This window comes from Haliotis cracherodii, unplaced genomic scaffold (genome assembly GCF_022045235.1).
Source record: "Haliotis cracherodii isolate W230 unplaced genomic scaffold, xgHalCrac1.p SCAF_1, whole genome shotgun sequence".
Taxonomy (NCBI): domain Eukaryota; kingdom Metazoa; phylum Mollusca; class Gastropoda; order Lepetellida; family Haliotidae; genus Haliotis; species Haliotis cracherodii.
In genome coordinates this window covers 18,388,875-18,412,119 of record NW_027266264.1, presented here as the reverse complement: position 1 = coordinate 18,412,119, position 23,245 = coordinate 18,388,875, and the positions used below count along the sequence as shown (strand labels likewise).

Here is a 23,245-nt window from a genome sequence, read left to right as displayed (position 1 = left end):
ACTAACACAATAATTACATATCTTTGTTTCTTTCTTTTTGTTGTTGTTGTTGTTTAACGCCGCACTCAGCAATATTCCAGCTATATGACGGCGATCCCGAAAATAATCGAGTCTGGACCAGATAAACCAGTGATTGATGACCATCGATCCACACAATGGGGATAGGAAGACATGCGTCAACCAAGTCAGTGAGTCTGACCCCCCGATCCCATTAGATGCCTTTTACGACAAGCATAGTCGCCTTTACGGCATGCATGGGTGTTTGCTGAAGACCTATTCTACCCCAGATCTTCACAGGTCTTACTTCACCTTAGTATTTTAAGCATACACCTTCACACAGACATATTGTTATGCTGTGTATCATATCTATGTAGCAAATATTTCTTTTCAGTTCATGCTTGTGTTTCTATGCTATGTAACATTGTAATGGGAAAGATGGAAGAACTTGAGGTAGGGTCCCCTGCATTACCAGGTAATCAGAGTTAACAGTATTATGTAGAAAAAAATATGCATGAATTGCAAGATTGAAGAGTTGGGTCCCATACTGACTAATTAAAGTAAGATAAATGTCCAGCAGGAATGACTGTAACTTACCTTGTTGTTCCTCTGTGGGCTTATCACATCCATCAGTTGTATTCTGAGATTGCTTGAGTCTTTGGACCATTTCCTCTAGCCTTCGACAGGGCTGTTTCGGTGGTGGGGCAGATGGAAGGGTGGTAAGACTGGGCCGTTTACGGCTTGCTGAACTTTGGCTGTTGTCTGTTTGATTTTCTGCTGAGGGGGCAGACAATGTGGTATCTGAAACCAGTGCAGGAGAATCAGTGGTAGGCTTATCTCCTGCAGTGCCATTCTGGTCCTCAGAACTCTCTGTGGGTGTATCACATTGACTGAACATGTAGGACATCTGTGGGAAGTACTTCTCAAGGTCTGTCAGACTGATCATCTTGTTACATTTGAGAACACTCACTGGCAGGTTGTAATACTGAATGAATGCCTTTTCTTCATCCTCATTACATGAGTGTAAAGGAATCTTCAACACATTCTGTAGGGCATAGAGAAATTCATTCATACTACTTTGTGAAAAATATAATTTACACACAGCTTCCACTAAGCAGAATTTACCCGGTTTCTCTGCATGATCCAAATGCATGCATGATATGCTCTTTCCGTTCAGCACTACTCCACTTATCTTGTCTACTAATGAGGACCGAGAACTAGACCTGCTTTGACCAGAGCTCTGATTGGAGGCTGGACGTTGAGGAGCATCACCATTCATTGTAGGGATACTGGCAGTTGCAGGTGCAGAATTTGGAACAGTCTTAGGGCTGCTGGATACAGAGGAAGCAGCTGGAGATGTTGCTGCAAACGTAGAATTAGGAGTGCTTGCCAGCTTTCCATTTTGATTATTCATCTGCTGACCTGGGACCATGCTATGAGGATTGGGGAAACGAGAAATAGCACTTTGAGAAGGTGAGAGCTGTGGCATCTGAGCAGTGTGCAGCATTGGGCCTCTTGGCATCATCTCTGTGGGGGCAGTCATAGGCATTCTCATGCCTTGACCCAGGCCCAGTGGAGAGAGGCCTGGACCTTGACTGTTGGGTACAGTTTGACCAGGGCGAATCATGGGATTCATGGGTCCTATGCCTCCTGGATGTATCTGCCCTGGGAAAACCCCCTGCATTGGATGCATCTGTCCATTTTGAGCCATGTGAGACATCATGCTCAGAGGACTGCTCTGGGGATGACTTGGTGATGGCCGGCCAGAAGGTTGGTACTGACCATGCTGTGAGGACATCTGACCAGGACTTGGAAGGCTTTGTCTGGGTGGAGAGCCCATGTTAGTCCTAGGGCTGGGCATGTTTTGTGGAGGCATGAAGGGAAATCGTTGTCCTTGAGGTGGCAAGGGATACTGGCCCATAGGTTGTTGGGGATACCTCTGCGGCATCATTGGCATCATGTTGAAGAAAGGATTTGGTGGAGCACTAGGGTATCCAGCAAATGGATTGACATTCGGGGACTGCACACTGCCTGGAGGTCTCTGTCCTATTGGCACTTGGTTTGGTGCTGGTTGTTGGATCTTTGTTGGAGAAGGAAGGTCTATGTACTGAGCATGTTTCAGTGGATCATCAAATGGAAGCTCAAGAATGCTAACCTGACATCGTTGTGTTACTTCTGATAAGTGGATAACTTTTGTGTTCTGGCCAAATGTGAAATCAAATCCAGCAGCTTTACAAGTTTCATTGAGCAGATTGCACTCAGCTAAGGTAGGCAGAGTTCCTTCAATCTGCAACTCAGTCAATAAACCAGCAGCATATTTAATCACTGATAGGGGCACAAACTTTCCCGAGTAGCGTCTGATATAAGGGGACACTGTATTGTTGATTTGGACCCAACCACACACCTTAGCCAATTCAGATTTGACATGTTCAACAGGCTTTCCTTCATTCTGAACCGACTGTTGAACTTGCTGTTGTGGAATCTCTCCTCTTAGTTTTGCTAAATAGTCATCAGGGAAAGTCTTTTTGACAAGGTTATAGAAGTCCTCAAACTCAGCCATATCAACTATAAGGTCCTTGCATGTAAAAGCCTGTTGTCCATACTCACAGCTACAATGGACCTGGTTAATTTCATCAAGTAGTTTGGCTTCATTCTCAGTCACAAAATAACTAACCAGAGGTTCCTTCTTTCCCAGTTCATCAGGAAAAGAATTTGGGTACCTACTCAAAAGTTTCTTCTCTACAATCCGAACAGCCACATACTTCTTATGTTTCCTCACAATATATGGAACATTGACAGTGTCTATAGTTGCCCACCCAAATATTCCTTTGATACTATCAACATCAATTCTATCCTCAATGTTTTCATCTTCGCTTTTGTCAGAAGGTTCCAGTGATGGTTGTGGTTGTGACTGGTCCTTCTCTAATGTTGAAGGTTCTGAGGCTTGTGGAGGCATTTGTGGAGGTGGGGGTTGTGGAGGTGGCTCTGGATTGTAGTTGAGAACTTGGACATTATGTGGAACATACAATGGGCCAGGTCCTGGTGGACGCAGCATTGGAGGACTAGTAAGAACATGTTCCAGCTGCTGAACATAGGGCATCTGCGGCGGGTTGGGATCCACTGGTTCCGGCTTCATTCTTACTGGCATGTTGAGAAATGGAACCTACAAGAAAGTAATATCATCAAAAAGGGTTCACATTCACCCTATCCTACAAACTAATGCTGCAACTTCATATACTCATATGTCATTTGCGATCTGTTAAAAGGCTAAAAAAGACCAACAAACATATTACACAAAACTTATTGCAGTACAACCAGTTCAAACTGTCCAGGTTCAAGCTTAACAGTCTCATGACACATTATCAGTGTTTGAAATAGAGCCTGCCAGCCCATATATGTTTTCAGCAGGACTAGAAACTAAATACTAAATATTTACCCTTTTTCCTTACAAATTCGAAATAGTTCATCTCTGTGCTGCTTGCAATTTCTAACAAGTTTTGAACACACATATAACACTTTAAGATATATCCTACTATAAAATGAAAATAATGTCTGAATTCACTCTTCAACACTTTTGACAATTCACAGTTGTCGGGCAAAGGTTCCCCTAAGTACCTTTGCTGATAAGGCTGTTGACTATTTTAAGATCATAAACCCTCAATCAATACTACCATGGCTACAAAGGGTCTCTTTCGGAAACATGCATGAACACATCTAAACTCTTTCAAACTGAAAATATAAAATATCAAATAAACCTGCAGGTTACTAGATCATATTTATAGCCTGAAAGAATAATTAATTTCTTTTTCATTTGTCTAAACATGATAAAAATAAGGTTTTTTGATTTAATCACATAAATCATAACATGGTAAAGCCAGGCATATATTTTTTACAAACATGTAATTAACCTGAAGAGTCATCAGTCAGGTTTAAAAAAAAGTTAAACATAAATATTTGTGTAATCAGAACATCTATTTCTGAATTAACATTATCATTCTTGATCAGAATAACAAATAAATATTTCATTCTTGTGTTACATCTGAAGCAAATGATATTAACAAATGGATAATTGAGGTAAGCTGTTCATTATTACTGCATGCACTTCAGGCCTCCAACACTTGAGCGAGTTACTCCCTATCAATCTCAAAACACTATTAATTCACAAGTGATTTGTTTTGACTATGTGAGTGCAAAGCAACTCATTTCAAAATAACAATGACTGATATCTAGATTGAAGAAGGCAAAACTATTGGTTGTATAACACAGTGACTTAAGTAGAAGTTTAAGGCCTCAAGACTTGTAGTGACATGTGCTGGTCAACAAAGAGCACATTCACATGTTTGTGCCTGTGGGTAAAGAAATGTAAAACATCAATGCCAGAGTATAACCAGTCTTGATTATCCGATGAAAGAGATTCCAATGCGAGTAAGGGACGGACCATTTGATATTCAGAGGGGGTAAGGATCCTGGTGCTGCTTCTGGTATTTTGTATTGAGATTAGATATTTTTTCTGTTTCAGTTACAAAACCAGGTATTTTTTAAATACCTTGCAACAACGTAATTCATCTTTTTGATAAAATCCCCCCAACCCCTTCCCATTACAGGAAATGGTCAGTCCCCAAAGGAACAAAATCGTGGTGAAAATTATACAAATGTATCACTGAAAATTAGTGATGACACCAGGGCCCACTTGCACAAAGCGATCTTTGCGCTAAGACTATCGTATGGCTTTGTTAAAGTATGGGAGTTACGATCATCTTAGCGCTAAGATCATTTTGTGCAAGTGGGCCCAGGTGTTCGCGAAAAGGCTAATCATGTCCTGCCCTACCGGCTGAACCTGACACTCACATAATTCACATGAAAATGTACGCATGCTGTCTGACAAGTAACATTAACTGCACCAAAAAAAACCTGGCGCAATCAAATCTGATTGGAGCCCTCTGGCCACTATGGATTGCATTTTCAGCTTATCAAGTAGACTAAGGAAAGGGTGGTGTGATCCAAGGACACAGGCTTCACAATAAAGTCATGAAGCCCTGTTAAAGTTTTCCACACACTGTTAAAATCATCCACAGTCATAACATCAAGAGAATAAATTTGAAACATGTATTCATGCCTTAAGAACCTCAATAATAAAATACTGTCAATATTAGCTAAGGAAATTTTATGATATCTGAGACGGTAAAAACAGAACATGTGAACTTCATTTCACCAATTTTTATTGTTTATTGAAGGTATTTTAGTGAATATTGAGTTTGTCAGCCTTGATGCAGTATCATCTGTTTACAAGAAATAATCAACATAAATCTTTGTCTTTGCTCAAAGCAACAAAGCTTCAAGTTCACTTTAAGAATAGATTTTTTTTTAAGTTGGCCATAAAAATGTTCTTTTCCTCTAGCATGCTTTTAACATGCCTTCTTGTACCTAAATACTTGACAGATATTCAACACAGCATAGAGGAGAATGAAAAAGAACTAGATTATTAAGCCTAAAGAGGAAATATCAACGTAACTTCTGTATTCTGGGTGTAGAAATACAAATACAACATTATTACTGTGTGTACCTGCATATTCTAGATACAGTAAACAACATGCTCAAAGGTGAGGTGAAATGGGGTTTAAAGTCGCGTTCAAGATTATTGCACTAACATAGCAACGTCCATACACGTGTGTGTTGCTGCTTGTACTAGTCGGGACTAATGCCGATTTTATAGCGCTAGCCTAATGAGATACCATGCCACAGAGTAACATGAATACCCCACTGAGACAGTATACTGACTCCTAGCCGACCAGGGCCCACTTGCACAAAGCGATCTTAGTGCTAAGACTATCCTTAGCCTATGTTAAAGTGGAAGAAGGTCTACACTTTCAAATCGTGCCAAATATCATCAGTATAAATATACTAGTGTCAAAGGTTTAGAGTAGTTCTTAAATCACACACTGTAGATACGTTTGAAGACAATTTTCATGAAAACGGGGGTAAATGCAATTTTGATTTGAAATGAACTTTGAAGAACATGTACATTGAAATATTTAGAAAATAAATTATTTTGGTTAAAGGAATATTAATTTAATTCTATGTGTATATTCATAATGCACCAAATCCATGCCCAAAGCATGCTCAAATGCTGGTAACTGCATCAGTGACCACTTTCATTCTTATCTCCCTGGGGAGTATACAACCCAAGCTGCCTTCGAGGCACTAGATTAATACCATCTCATCCTACTGGATACCAATTCACTGCCAGGTGAACTGAGTCCTAATTTGGACAAAGTATCTTGCCTAAGGTAACACCACATGTGTCTACATGTGCTCCAGTGTGGGGCAGGACTGAAACTCTCTGGTGTCAAGCTTGCCAAACACAGTCACCCATCCACCTACTCTCCGCAAACAACAAACAGTTACCCATCCACCTACTCTCCGCAAACAACAAATACAGTCACCCATCCACCTACTCTCCGCAAACAACAAACAGTTACCCATCCACCTACTCTCCGCAAACAACAAACACAAGTCACCCATCCACCTACTCTCCGCAAACAACAAATACAGTCACCCATCCACCTACTCTCCGCAAACAACAAACACATTCACCCATCCACTTACTCTCCGCAAACAACAAACACAGTCACCCATCCACTACTCTCCGCAAACAACATATACAGTCACCCATCCACCTACTCTCCACAAACAACAAACACAGTCACCCATCCACCTACTCTCCACAAACAACAAACACAGTCACCCATCCACCTACTCTCCGTAAACAACATTGTTTAACTTTACCTGATTTGTGGTATATTTGCCAGAAATAAACTAAGGTTCAAGTCAAACCTGTACACAATTTCAAAGATATTGAACGCAAATTGTCATACTTGAAATGAGCAACTTTACCTTGAAAACCCTTCACAAAGAACAGATCAGCTTCTCATGTTACATAAAGTATCCCCACAAACACCCCTTGCATTAGATTCAAGTGACATTACCCCTTGTTATAGGATACACATCTATCCACTTGCAATGAATGTCTATTCATGCCAGTGTAAAATCAGTAGAGGCTTGCTACACATAAAACCTTACAAGCCTAGAAGCCTTGTATCCATGGAACAATACTGCAATGCTGCCTGCTTGGTTTTGTTGAGGTAAAGATTAAAGCAGGTATTTATTCCTAAGCCTATGCGAAGCCACAATACTGGCACTTGTAATACTATAGACATGCATATACATGTCATACTTTTACACAATAGCCAACAGGCTACAAGGAATTACAGATTATTTCCAGTGTATTCGCAGACAGAGAAAAATAATTCTAATTTCTAAGACGATTACAGATTGCCTTCATACTGCATAAAATGAAACTTGAGAGCATTGTTACTAAATTCAAAACATCAAAGCCAGATTAAAATCAGTCGCGATTATCGGCCAAAGCAGATTCCATTGTGCGCAAATGGCCAAATAGTGATGTCAAAAACCCATTAATTCGTTAACCGTTACTGTTATAATGTAACAGCTTCAGATGACTCATGTGAGGTTATTTGAGACCTGTTAGAATAGGTCTTCAGCAACCGATGCTTGTCGTAAGAGGCGACTAACGGGATCAGTTGGTCAGGCTTGCTGACTTGGTTGACGCATGCATTCGTATCCCAATTGAGTACATCGATGCTCATGATGTCAATTACTGGATTGTCTGGCCCAGACTTGATCATTTAGAGGCAGCATATAGCTAGAATATTGCAGTATTAATCAAACAAAAGACAAAATTTGAACTGACTGAAAATTATGCAACAATGTCAACCAAAGAGGAACAAAATATGTCCATATGAGATATATTTGTTTCAAAACATCTAAAACTTACAAATGATGGGTGACCATGATTTACAGCATCATAGTATCACTGTGATACACAGCCAACTACCAAATCTAATTCATTCATACATACAAATGGTCCTCCAAATTTCACATTATATACACAGTTGCACCTAACTATTAACCTGGGGAAAAAAACATACCAAACCAACACGACATCAAAGTAATCGGGAAACCATCACAGCCTGTCAAGCTACTTTCAACGTTTTACAGATCAACCTTACACGTGACTTTCCTTCAAGTATTATGTTCTTAAAGGGGCACTGATCTAACGCAATTCCCCGGACTGGTTGCTGCCTTTGTTATTGTTTTTTTCCCCGTGAGTACCCGGATGATACGCAACGCAACTGAGCATGACCAGAGACTGGGCTACCGTCTGCAAGGACAGCTAAATGAACTTGAAGGCTGGAGGCAATATTTGTTTTACGCATTTTTGCATAAACACTGATTGGTTAACTGTGATCTATAAAGATTTCGACAAAGGGCGCATGTTAATTAATTTCTTCGGCCTAAACAAAGAGACAAAAAGAACGGCGGAGCTCATCGGATGTCGTAATTTGGAAATACCCCAGATGGTTATAGTTTCATACTAAAAAGAGTATCCATGCAGTGAAAGAATTTTCGGGTTTTGGATTGCGTCGATAATACGATTACTACTCCCTTGTCATCCACGTTTTCTCGTCTAGCCCTACACTTGTGTATTTGTCGTCATTCCCTTGATGCTCAGTTAATGAATTTATTACAGGTACAATTAGTGGTAGCACCACTTAGATTACCTGACAAAGGTTCCCATTTGGCATTTATTGTGTCTGGGGTAATTATTCAATCTAAATCCAGGTTGGAAGTGAGGTGAAATGTGTGTTATGTAATATGCACGTGGCAGCCAAGCAAGAGATGAATGATCTGTTCATTTACTTTTTTTGTATATCAACGGATCGTTCCTGGTCATCAAAGGATTAACAGAAAATACGTTGATTGATTAATCACTGTTATCTTGCACAGTGAATATGTCAAAAGTGAGTGTTTACATGTCTAGGTTTACTAAAACAAAGGGAATACACTCATATCATGGCGTGAAGTGCCGATGTTAAAACAACATACTTTGTTCAAAGGGATAACTGATAATACGTTGATTGATTGATCATTGTTATCTGTCACTCAATGGAACCGTGGACGTTATGAAAATAGTTGTCACGTGGGCTTTCTCAGCCGACCCTTGAAGACTTGACACCTATGTGAAACACCTGAAACAATCCAAGTGATCAGTTGAGAAACGAACACGGGTTATAATATCCCGAAACGATATATATTTTTTAAAATAGTTGATTGTTACAGAGACACGTGACATCGAATAAGTTTCTGTGTACAGCTGCAGACAAGTGGGATATTGTTCCTTTGTGTGGATATTCACGGATACATTCCTCGAACAAGGAAGCTGCCTAAAATTTATACACATAAATTTGGTGGGTTGTAATTATGGTATTTGCATTTTGTTTTCCTTCATTTGAACCGATTCGTTCTTGTTTCTCTATGTCTTGGTTGGGAAATTCTTCAATGCGCGATAGACGTTGTTTTCTCCGGTCTTTTCCTTTGTAAGCGTGTATATATTACCGTCAATTTGTAAAATTTGATTCTCTCAGGCAATTTATAAAATGTGTAAATATTTCAGCCATTTTGACTAAGAAATCTGTCCAGATTGATTAAGACGAACAAAAGGGCTTACAAACATCACAACAGATTATTATGTAGGATTAGAAGCCAAACAACATAGACATGTACTTTTCAACGAAATGTTTTTCAGTCACTTTGTAAAATATTTAGACGTTTAATAAATATGTTACACATTTTGACAGTAAAAAAATATACATACTATAAAAAAGCAATGCTTAGGTGAAATATTTACTTCGTGTTGCAAGTAAAAATAGTGTAAACGAAAATCGCAAAATTACCCAGCAAGTGACTTATCAAAACTTCGTCACCATTACCGATGCTACCCCCAAAGATACCTACATTTCCTTATTATCTCGAAAACTGTATTTCATTTTGTTGATCAATGTGACCATACGCCCTTATTACTACCGGTATCCATAAACGTGACTAATGCGCTTACGAAAGGCGCAGCAGAGGTCGCGAACTAGTCTAGATTTCTGCTATACATCCGGGTACTCACTGGGAAAAAACAATAACAAAGGCAACAACCAGTCCCGGGGAATTGCGTTAGATCAGTGCCCCTTTAAGGCTGTCACAAATGTTAACTTATCAAAGATTCTTAACCGTGAAGCAGTCATGCTCATCTTGTGTGATCGAGTGCTTTAATGCTCAACCATGGTAATAGGTTAAACATTGTACCAATTTACACTACAACTTCTATTCAATTCTGAAATGAATAGAATTTCAAAATTCATTTTCTGCCTTCGTCTATATACATGCCCAACAAAGATGATTCAAGGTGTGGCAGGCTTGTATTGTAATTCAAGTTAGAAAGTTCTTTTCAACTGCACACCAAATAACGCCTGCTTTTCGGCCGCTACAATTCACAACACAGGAAACTATCCCCTCTACCAGCTCGGCCATCATTAAAACTGGGAACCCAGTAATAGCAGCATGTCAAGCGTGACCAGGAGACTCTTTGTCACCTCTCTGTTTGTTGGAGACTCTCCTGTTGAGGGCAATCAACCGAGACATCTATTTTACACCTGGAATTTTCTTTAGTTCCCTATACTTGCTGAATCATAGTATTAGTAGCACAATAGCTGTGGGAAATCCAAACATTGCAATTAGTAGTAACATAATATTCTGTTCGCAATCTCAGAAAATGCAGCATATCCTTGATGTTTCCTTTTTGGTGGCATTACCATGGCCATAGTCCTAAGTTGATATTTGCATTATGGTCACAGACACTGAAAGAGCTAATTTTAATCCTTAGGATCATTTATAGCTAAAAATCATTTCATGAGTTTTATGGATACCCATGTAATGTAAGAAATGGTGGTTAAGAATAAGAATAAGATGAGAGCTAGTTTGTAATGCTGCCACAATCTCCACAATCTGTTGCTCTTTTCAAGTCAAGGTTCAACCCTGTGTGAAAACAGAGCGATTGAGTATAGTTTAATGCTGCTGATAGCAATATTCCAGCAATATCACGGCAGGGGACACCAGAAATGGGCTTCACACTTTGTACCCATGTCCGGAATCGAACCCGGGTCTTTGGCGCTTTAACCAGTAGGCTACCCGACCGCCCGATTGAAAAGAGAGACATGGTCTGTAATTAGGGCGATGATTAACATCAGTACATCATAAAACTTGCATTAGCAGTCCAACAAAGTGGTGTTTATATGACTTGGATCAAACTCACTGGACAACATTCCCCAAGACTATCTAATCTTTACATCTGGTGCAGAAGCATCATCACATTCCCAATAACACTGACAAACCATCACTATTAAGTTCAACATCTGTATGCCTTTTCAGCTCATTAAGTTCTAGGATGGTGTTCTCAGCCCTCTTAATGTTTATGAGTGAGTGAGTGAGTGAGTGAGTGAGAGAGTTTAGTTTTTTAAAGACACTTTTAGCAATATTCCAGCAATATCCTGACAGGAGACACCAGAAATGGGCTTCACATATTGTACCCATGTGGGGAATTGAACCCGGGTCTTTGGCGTGATGAGTGAACACTTTAACCACTAGGCTACCTGAAGAAGGAGAATGGGTAATCTTCCCTTCATTAAGCCACATATGCCCTATGAGCAGTAACTGTACATGTTACTGTCACAACTACAGACAGTAAACCAGTCACCTCTACACCTCTTCAGGGTGACAAGCAAACGCTTTAACCACTAGGCTACCCCACCGCACCTCTTGTTTATAAGATAAACATAACCACAAAGACTGACTACAACAAACAAGAGCAATCAAGGCAACACAGGATGCTATCGCTATTGTGCCAAACCATTACAAACCACAGAGGCAGTTTCCAAGCAGTTAATAAGATCACTGATAACAATAAGACTACTGATAAGCAGGAAAGGGAAAAAGCTGTTACATGTCTCTTTTTAAGACTTGTTTCAAATTCCATCTGCTGAGGGAATAACATGGCTCCTAAGAACACATGTAATCCTAAAGAAAGTTGAGAATGGTGCTTAATGTGAAACAAATGTCATATTTGCTTACGATGTTACGATAAAGTATTTTCATCTGGATGTTTGCCTACTAAGTAGCCATTGAAAGATAGAGTGTGTCAATTTTTTATTGGAATAAAACTGACAAAACAATTTCCATAATCATAAATCAGCTCCGTTGTACAATTCCTTACCATTCATAAGCATGAGTTTATGAATGACTATCAGATAGTGATAATACCAGATGTCTGCTAAAAAGAGAGAAACCATCACAAACACATGCAAAGGCAAAAGTCATTTGTTCACTGAAAAAGACATGGAAACATACGGTACAAGTCAAAATAGGGCATTGCATCAGACATCATTTATGTCACTGATGCATGAAATTTGGAAATGTCCTCCAAAATTGGATGGTCATTTAGAGACAAATAGTATCATGATTAATCCGAAGTCAATTATTATCTTTTATGACATAATAAATTAGCAGATGATTTTTGTAATTATTTTTCAACTACTTAATTACAAAAATATTACATAATCTGCAACTGTCATGTACATGTATGTGTAATAATGTAATATATCAATTGGAGCCTTCTTGAAATATTTTTTTGTTCTGACCAATAAAAGTTACCTTAGGTTTAACACAGTTTTGGTCAGAACATGGGAATAAAAGAGTTATTTAAGGCTAAATCTAAACAAATAAAAAGCATAATTTTTTTTGTCTTTCACAAACTTGAATCTATATAGGGCCATTATCGTTGACACAAAGTTAGAAAACATAAACTTTTCTTGCAGCATCACATTTTCAACTATATTAGCTAAGTTGTTTTCAGGGTAAATTCGTTCCCTTTTATCCAACAAAATGAATGGATCAGAACCTTGTCTGTTTTGTGAATTCATGACCAACAAAAACTAAATGGTGTAATTATAAATATGCTTTCACGGGTGAGAAGATCCTGTGAGAAATTCAAATGAATATGAACGCATGTATCTTCTTCAACTAATATGTGCAATGGCCAGTCTGCGTGTACATGCATGATTGATTATCCAAGATCAAGCAGGACTTGAGTTGAGAGGTTTGTTCTTAACATAGAGTATTATTAACACAACGGTTGTCTCTATGACTAGATGTGTGACATAGATTATTGTTTTAGCTTTTATTGCCACTCATAACATTTAAGTTATATAACTTGCAACCATTAAAACAGGAAGTAAATATTTTCCCTTGGATAAAAAAACCCAGTGTGTTTGACAAGTAAACAGATTAGGTCTACATGCTACAGGCTAACACAGTGGATGGAAGAATAACTTCAGGTCCTGTTATCTTGGAAATGCAGTTCCAGATCTCGTTGAACTTGCTGTAAATGTGTGAAGGGAATCAATCGGTAACAGTGAATTTAAAAATGTAGGACACAAAGTTTCAAATCTTGCTCCAAATATGCTTTTTGAATTATTTTGTTCTTCACTGAAGTCTCTCCAGTCTAAATCTAAATGTAAACATTCAAACTTAATGCAGCCCCATCCTGAATGGGACCATGGTGTGGCACAATTCATAAGAAAGTTCTTTGCATTTCCAGGCTGATGCCACTTCCTGTCACATCTCAAATTGCATGTCTGACTCATGACATGGTAATTGAAACAAGATTATCACAAGAGTTAAATTGTACAATATTTAAGGAAGTTCAATAATTTATTCAGGTAACAAAGAATTTTGAATTTCAAACCTAAAAATGTCAGTATTGTACACTTTGCATTTCAACGAAAGCATGTTCAGTCATTAAGCTTCCAATGGTCAACTGCGTTACACTTGTTTCATTGTACAACATTTATATGTTATATGTTTATATCTAAATACTGAATTATGCTGTCATTCATTATCTATGCAGAGTTATATAACATGACATGGACTGTGCGGTGAATACTTATTTATTAGACCCGTGAGACCCATGCTTGACTAATGGGATTGGTTGGTCAGACTTGCTGATTTGGTTGGTTATTGTATTCCAATCACTCATCAGTGAGTGAGTGAGTGGATGGATGGCTGAGTGGGTTGGTGAATGAGTAAGTGAATGAATGAGCGAGTGGGTTGGTGGATGGCTGAGTGGGTGGGTGAATGAGTGAGTGAGTGAGTGAGTGGATGGATGGCTGAGTGGGTTGGTAAATGAGTAAGTGAATAAGTGAGTGAGTGGGTTGGTGGATGGCTGAGTGGGTGAGGGAGTGAGTGAGTGTGTGAGTGAGTGGATGGCTGAGCGGGTGGGTGAATGAGTGAGTGAGTGATTTGGGTGGGTGGATGGCTGAGTGAGTGAGTGACCTAGCAAGTATGCTGTTTTAGAGTAATCAATATCCTTCAATATCCTACAACATCACAGCCACTTTAACCCAAGTCTGGGCCAGGACAACAGGTGGTTGATAGCAAGATAGTAACTTAATACCTGTTTCAATTACATGCAACAATAGAAGCAGCCCCATCTAAACCTTTTCCTGGATGCCATCAACATGTTCCCATCAGCAACATGGAGCCATTTTGACTTTACCAAATCAGGTGACAACTGACCTCCCAAATATCTACAGTCAAGTCTCGTTAATCCGACAATCTTTAATCCGGCAATCGGCTTTATCCGACACTAATGGTGGGAACATATTAAATCAGTGCTATTTAGACCCGTTAATCCTACAGATGGTAGCTGCATATTACAATGGCTGCAGAGATAAACTTGCCTAACAATAAACAATTAATGCTTTAAATAAAGAAAACAGGATAAATCACATGTTAAGATTACCTCAATCAGATATTAAAATCGACATCCCATTACAGGTCACCTCAGAACAACCTTTCGACAACTATGACCTACCAATGAAATGACCAACAGGAAGTCAACTTTAGCCACTTAGAAAGCAGCTTTCTAAAGCTTCAGGTACCAGTTTCAAAGTTGCGACTTCCATTCCAGACTGTGCTTTTCAAAGTATTTTGAATAAGTCATACAGTCTGTAACAGTTGTTTTGTGTTAAACTTTAGAGGTTGAATGATTAGAAAACATATTCCGCCAACAATTTAACATAACAATATGAATATTTCATTTTTTTTTGTTACAACGTGTTTGAATTGTTATCTATCGTGTAGTTGTCCGATTTTCGATCATGAACGTTGATACTACTTAATTTCATTTATCCGACATACTTGTTAATCCGACATAATCATATGCAACCATCGATGTCGGATTAACGGGACTTGACTGTATCTATATTCATCATTGATCTCTAATGTTGCCTTATGACAAAACATTTCCGATGCCTCCAGCTACCCTGAAAACAAGGAATAAGCACATCTTGTTAAAAGGGATACCATGTGGATAAGAAATATATATGTGCATTGCAGTATAAATTTGAAAAAGAAAGTATTATATCTCTAGTTATCTTAGAACTGAAGTAATGAGCACTTCTAGTCCAATGACCTTGACCTTCCAGACAATGTCTTAATTGAGTGAGTGAGTGAGTGATGCAGGTCTCTGACGTTTACCACTTCGGTGAAACCCACGAGCACGGGTATGGTGCTGACAAACCTAGAAACATAATCGGGGTGAACCGGGATTCAAACCCACAATTATAGGTTTCTGGCGTGTCCAAGGGACACAACTCTGCACAGCAAATCGCGGCACCTTAGATGACTGGGCCACCCGTGCCCCCCAATGTCTTAATTGAAAGCATATGTAGTGTTACAAATGTAAAAATACTGTAGCAAACTGTAAATACAGTGAAGAATACTATCCCAAGAGTGAACTTAACGACCTTAACATGGGACATACATGTATGTACAAATATACAAACAAGTGGCAGTGTACTGTTAATCACTGATAAATATTCTGAAATAATATATTTCATGTTTTGACAATAAGTTTCTGGTAACTTTTACCCTAATTGGAGGTTAACAAGAATCTTAAAAAATAACAGCCAACCCTAGAGATCATGTATTCAAAGCTTAAACTATTACACAGCCATTTTTGGTGGCGTTCACGTTCAATGTCATCCAATCACATGCTGTTATTTTTCATGAGGTTATACTAAATTTAATAACATTTAAGCCATGTTTCATGATTTAACCTCTTGTGACCTTGACCTTACATAGAGATCACCTCGAGACCAAGTTTCATCACATTCGAATGATAAATATTCAAGTTATCGTGTACACAAACCTTTCAAGTCAAGTGAATAAGGTGTGACCTTGACCTTCAATGACACCCAAGTATGAAGTCTCTAACATCAGTCGAAAAGTGTATGGCTGAGAACACTAATACAATTTTGATGTAATGACACAAAATCAGCAATGTCACGCATAGTAACCAACTGATGTGCCTGCTCTCATGACATGCAGGGATACAAGGCACATTCTTCTACCAGTAGCCCCAATGGGATCACACAAATAGAGCTGCTTCCCCTTTTAACTGATTCACTGAAGATTTATCACCACCCAATGATAAGCTGAAAATCATTAATGCAAAATGAAGTTTTTGTTTCATTCATCTCCATAGAATGTGAATTTGAACGTAACTAACATTATTTAAGAGCTTAAGAATGCTGGGACTGGAAATGTTGCTGTCTATTTTAGCCTAGTCCTGCACCATGACTGTGGAATATATTTATTTTATGAAACAAAAACCGATCTAGAATAATATACAAAAGCAAGTCTAGCCAGCTCTAGCTAGCTCTACTCCACATGAAATCAGCATAGGGAAATATGTTTTTTTTATCATTTTCAGAGTTGAGAATGGTATTGTGTAATACAAGATTTCATAAAAAAACTCTTTGAAAATCATTCATTGTGGATTTACTGTGTAAGTCACCACTCTATGCATGATCAGTTTTCTTCTTTCCCAAAGTAAACACTGCCATTCTCTTCCAGCTCATACATGCAGAATATCAACTGCCTAACACAGATTGTAAACATGCAGTGTTTTCGACCACTGACAATCATATCACATGAGTTCATTCTAATACGTTTTTTACAACACAGCACGCCAGTATTCCCATCAATTTGAATTCCAGGCATTTCATCCATTTTATTGCTCATGGCCATAAATTTGCCAAGTCAACAAAAAATCTAGATCTAGGCTGATAAAATCTAGTATTAATGTAATGGAATATTGATCAATAGAAATACTATTGAAAAGAACATGGAAATTCAACATAAAATCTAATTAATTTTAGAGCAAAAGCATGCAACTTGAGCCATAGGGCATGCAGTGGTGAGAGTTAGTGATATAATGCTATCAATATGTAGCACAACAACACTGTTGCCACATTCCCAAGATCCTTTTCATTATCAGTGTCCATGTTAGTCTGGCATGGTTCGACATTATTCACCTTGAATTAATTACAAGCAAACCAACAATTTGATGATGCTTACATACAGCAAATTTCATTGAAATTGTAACGTTTGTCCTCTTCCTAAAAATCAATTCAAATAATATAGGACATGTATTATTTGCCCCAAACGCTCCATTTCTCTTTGCAAGTCATTAACAGACAAAGTAAGACTATTCATCAACTAACTTTTCAGTAATCTTCTTTATCAATACAAAATGATACAACATTTAGAAGAAAAACAATAGAGTAAGTTGTGTTTAACATTATCTCAGATATCAGCTTAATTTTGGAAACTCAAAAGTGACAAAGGTCTTCATACTGACAAACCAAGGATCATCCTAATCAGGGTGAAGCTGGAATTCCAACTCACAATCATCAAATCCTGGCACTCCTAAGGGATAGAACTCTGCAATATGAAAAAAGGTCCATGTCATAACAAAGCTACAATTTTTATGTACTTTGTTTTTATGTTTCTTTCATAATACACATAATATTATGGCAGAGCATATGATGGCAGAGTGAGTTGCCCTGCCCTGTGTGGGGTCGACAAAAGTTAGAACAATATTGACACCATAAGCCAGAGCTGCTGCATAGGAATAATTCTTGAAAGGCAACAAACGAAGCAGACCAACTCTCTGCTTTGACCTTGTGAGTTGTATGTTATCCTATATCAACAGTGGAGATCTCACATTATCAATCTGTAGTTTCAGACTAGAATACCTACAGGCAACTGTGACCTTGTGAGCTGTATGTTATCCTATATCAACAGTGGAGATCTCACATTATCATCCTGTAGTTTCATACTAGAATACCTACAGGCTACTGTGATCTTGCTATTGCAAGAACCTTCAGGCCAGAACAAGGGTTTGATTCCCCACATGGGTAAAATCTGTGAAACCCATCTCTGGTGTTCCCCACCGTGGTATTGCTAAAAGCGGCGTATAAAAATACAACTCCCTCAGGCGACAACAGTAGGATCGGTTAAAGTAAAACCAACAGCAAATATTATCTATCAAGCTGTTTTCAGTGAATTACATTCAACTGTAAGTATGGGAACATGTTCTAACATACCTTTCCTTCAGATTTCCAATGCTGTCAATCTACATGTCAAAGCATGATTCCAATGTATGGCTTTGGGTCGGGAAATGAACTCATCCATCATTTTTCATGGAACCATTCCATCAGGTGTCTCCAGTCCCAAACTTATGCAATTGCTGGTCGCAAGAGGCAACTTAATTGGATCAGGTGGTCAGGCTCTGCAACTTGGCCGGTTGTGTGTAATCGTACCTAGACAGCACAGGGTGGTCAGGCTCTGCGACCGGCCCAGGCTCTGCGACCGGCCCAGGCTCTGCGACCAGCCTAGGCTCTGCGACTTGGCCGGTTGTGCGTAATCGTACCTAGGCTGCACAGGGTGGTCAGGCTCTGCGACCGGCCCAAGCTCTGCGACTTGGCCGGTTGTGCATAATCGTACCTAGACTGCACAGGGTGGTCAGGCTCTGCGACCGGCCCAGGCTCTGCGATTTGGCCGGTTGTGCGTAATCGTACCTAGACTGCACAGGGTGGTCAGGCTCTGCGACCTGCCCAGGCTCTGCGATTTGGCCGGTTGTGCGTAATCGTACCTAGGCTGCACAGGGTGGTCAGGCTCTGCGACCGGCCCACGCTCTGCGATTTGGCCGGCTGTGCGTAATCGTACCTAGATAGCACAGGGTGGTCAGGCTCTGCGACCGGCCCAGGCTCTGCGATTTGGCCGGTTGTGCGTAATCGTACCTAGGCTGCACAGGGTGGTCAGGCTCTGCGACCGGCCCACGCTCTGCGATTTGGCCGGTTGTGCGTAATCGTACCTAGATAGCACAGGGTGGTCAGGCTCTGCGACCGGCCCAGGCTCTGCGATTTGGCCGGTTGTGTGTAATCGTACCTAGATAGCACAGGGTGGTCAGGCTCTGCGACCGGCTCAGGCTCTGCGACTTGTGTGAAATCGTACCTAGGCTGCACAGGGTGCTCAGGTTCTCTGACATGGCCAGTTGTGTGTAATCGAACCTAGACAGCACAGGATGGTCAGGCTGTGTGACTTGGCTGAGTGTGACAGTCATCATCTAGACGGCATGTGAAGCTGCTCATTCATTTAGTCACTGGTTCACAAGGCCCAGACTCATTTAAAGGCCACAGTGGCACAGTTGGAATATTGTTCACTGCCGCAACAACAAACAAACTATAAACATATTTGATAGGATCTGATAGATGACTGGCTGAAGGTTGCCTTTCTATACCTCTTGTCCCGCCTACTGGAGGATTTAAACACCATGCTCATGCACATCCTCATGCTATTGTTAACAAGAATATTATGATGAAAAAGTTGAACTACAAGTTGACTTTCTCACGGGAAAACTTTAGCGTGTACAAATGCAACCCGTTTTGAGTCATGCACTGATGACTTTTTAATGTGTAACATCACTTCAATTAATCTCTTCCTTTTACAGAAAATAAATACAAAAAAGAAAACAATCCATTTCATGCTTAGAATGATACTCAACAGCATTGGCCCCATATGTAGAATATACCATGATAGCTGCCAGTGTTGTCAAGGCCAGGGTGATCAAATACATTTGAGTCTCACAACCCCAGACATATTTCTGGACATTAATAATACTTACATCCCTGCATGTCTGTCTGATCAGTCTTCATTCTTCAGTTCTTCATAACACCATGGATTAAACACGTTTTACTTGAATATTTGGCCTTTATTACCAACATGAGAGTTGAAATAGGTCCAGAACAAAAAAACAGAAATAGAGCATAGTCCACTAAGATTAGTTGTGGATTTTCTGGACTATAGCTTATTTCAGCAAGCTACCATTTTCCTGTAACTTGATCTGCCCCAATGTGTTTGCCACATGGGAAGCATCAACAATCAAATATGCCAGCGTGAAGAGGGAGGCTGGCTATTTGCCAACAGTCAACTGCAACGCCTATTCAAATAAATATATTGCTTTTTTTTCTCCAATGTGTTGGAAAAATTATTCAATACAAATTATGGAACCAACATGTGTTTCTTTGAATTTGATATCGTTAAACTACCAGGGAGAAAGGGTTCTTGATGATATCCAGGAGAGAATTATCATTGTAAACATATTTTATGTGATGTATATTCTTACTCTCTTGTTCTGGAACTTATTGCTCAAGATGCAACAGCAAGTGCCAGTATAAGGTTGAAATGTGAACTGTTTGTAATAAAGCCAGGGCACTTTCTTTCAGTCGAGGGTAAACATACACTTCCTGCAACGGCAGCACCGTCAAATGACAAACACATGCCAGGGATTATGGTTTCATTTCAAATATTTCAGTAAATTACTTCCAGCTCTTCTGTCAGTGTGGCAAAAACAATACTCAATTAACAGAAGAGTGCTCACTACCTGAGATTAATTTGCAGTGTATGTTAATCATCCATAAACCAAGCAAAACCAACTTTCGTATCAGTCTACTTCCAACTAATTATCAATGCAGCTGATAGTAAGGAGATTTCTCCAAACCTGCTATGGAGAGTGGTTAAATGAAATTTTTCTTGGTCCCATCACCTCAAGTCTGTTTTACAGGAATTAAATATCTTTTATTTATTAGCAACATATTTGAATTAGGGGACAACATGTCTTTACAGTCAGACATGTTTCCCTGTATCACCCCATAGGCTGGTGCTGAAGACATCACACTCGCGCACTCTCAACCCTGGTAATTTTTCTTGGTCCCATCACCTCAAGTCTGTTTTACAGGAATTAAATACCTTTTATTTATTAGCAACATATTTGAATCAGTGGACAACATGTCTTTACAGTCAGACATGTTTCCCTGTATCACCCCATAGGCTGGTGCTGAAGACATCACACTCATGCACTCTCAACCTTGGTGAATAGTTCCATGTAGAGCTCACTAAATCTGAAATGTTTTATTTTGTAAAACCACTATTTCTACACAGGTGTACAGTGAGTAAGTATGGTTTTATGCCGCTTTAAGCAATATTCCAGCAACATAACGGCAGGGAACACCAGAAATGGACTTCACACATTGTACCCATGTCGGGAATCGAACCCGGGTATTTGGCGTGACGCTTTAACCACTGGGCACGGACGTATATACATATTCTATATACATCTTTGCACTGGGCTACCACACCGCCCTACAGGTGTACAGAGTATGGTATTACACCACTTTTAGAAATATTTCAGCAATTTCATGGCTGGATAATAGTAGTGGGATGACATACCAATGCATTGGTGGATTACATTTGTTTCTTCTCGATACAAGTATCAATCACAGTCAATATCACGTAAATATTTCATCCACTGCACCATACTTGACACTGCTAACTGGAAATTGTCAGTGTGCCAGGTATTTGGCCGTCCTGTCTATGAAAATAAATGGCTTTCACGCCACAGATAAGATCACATGCATGTATCGTGATACATATCAGTTCATGAGCAAGGTACCGTGATATGTATCAGATTGCACAGTCGGTATATCGTGCTAGCCCTACAGGGTACCCATGTAAGGTTAGAGAGACATCTAGTACGTGTAGTGAGGACATTAAGAATAAACTTGAAAATGTTGAAAATCTACCAGTTTTCAAACATAAAGTAAACTTCTTCAAGAAACAGCCTAGTGATACTTGATACATTATTGTATTTCACTATAATTTATCGTTTAACTACATATCACTATTTCACCAAATCCTTGATGCAATTGTTAAACTGGTCATTTGATCCCCTGCAGCTGACTTCCGGATGTTTTCACCAAACACAAATGGCAAGGGACATTACTCATAATGTCAATCACTGGTTTGAGTGATCCAGACTCAACAGACTGATGTGACATAGCTGGAATACTGCTGAGTGCGACATTAAACACAGACAAACAACAGGAACCGATAACCAATACTATTGCAATCAGTTCTAGTCAGACAAGATGAGGTGAAATTGGGTTTAACGTCGCGTCCAAGATTATTGCACTTATATAGCGACATACATGCACATTGTGTGTGTGTGTGTGTGTGTGTGTGTGTGTGTGTGTGTGTGTGTGTGTGTGTGTGTGTGTGTGTGCTTTTACTAGTCCGGACTGATGTCGATTTACAATTTATAGTGCTGGCGCACTGAGATAGCATGCTGCAGTTTAACATGAATACCCCACTCAGACACAGTGTACTGACTCCGAGCCGACCAGTCCTTGATTTAGCCCTTTAATGCCGAGCGCCAGACAGGGTAACAACAAGTACCATCTTTTAACGTCTTTAGGTATGATGCGGCTGGGGATCGAACCCCGGACCTTCCGCTCTCCAGGCGGACACTCTACCACTAGACCACGGAGGTGGTCTCTATTCAGACAAGAAATAAAGCACAATTCTATTCATGGTAAATGGTAATTCTTCTACTAATGCAATAAATGTTATAAGTTTGAACGAGTCTTCAGCATTTTTTATAGTCAGGCAGCAGAATGTGTGCCGAAAGAGAGACAGACATTTTTATCAATTTGGTGAAACCCGTAGGCAAGGGTATGGCTGATTAATAGTTCAGCAGATTGGGGTACAACCAAGGGATGCAACTCTGCAGCACCTCAAGCCACTGTGCCCCCTCAAACTCTTAGGTCAGTGTGCAACCTTATTTGACTCCCATAAAAGTATAAGCAACTGCATGGTCATCGAACCTGAATAGAATTCACTAACACCAAGACAAGCATGCAAAAAATTCATGTCATTTCTTTAAAATGAAAACAATTAAATAAATAAAGGCAATACCTGTAGATAGATGTGCCAGATCAGGTTGGAGAGGACTTGGAGTAAACTATTGCTTTTATAAGCGAGCACTTTCATGGCCATTCAGAACAGACTTACTTAATTTGTCATGTACCGGCATACCCTG

At 39.5% G+C, this 23,245-nt stretch overlaps 1 protein-coding gene across 7 annotated transcripts in view; it reads right to left on the bottom strand.

Annotated features, from left to right (window-relative positions):
• The window catches only part of LOC139473907 (uncharacterized), a 94,199-nt gene that overhangs the window by 8,209 nt on the left and 62,745 nt on the right, over window positions 1-23,245 (bottom strand). For 5 of the 7 annotated variants that reach the window (XM_071256715.1, XM_071256722.1, XM_071256747.1 and 2 more), the window contains one exon: window positions 595-3,160. In XM_071256715.1, the coding sequence (XP_071112816.1) occupies window positions 595-3,160 (2,566 nt within the window). Of the gene's footprint in view, window positions 1-594; window positions 3,161-8,006; window positions 8,061-17,712; window positions 17,749-23,245 lie in introns of those variants that run through there. The other 2 variants (XM_071256739.1, XM_071256764.1) reach the window with 2 other exon arrangements.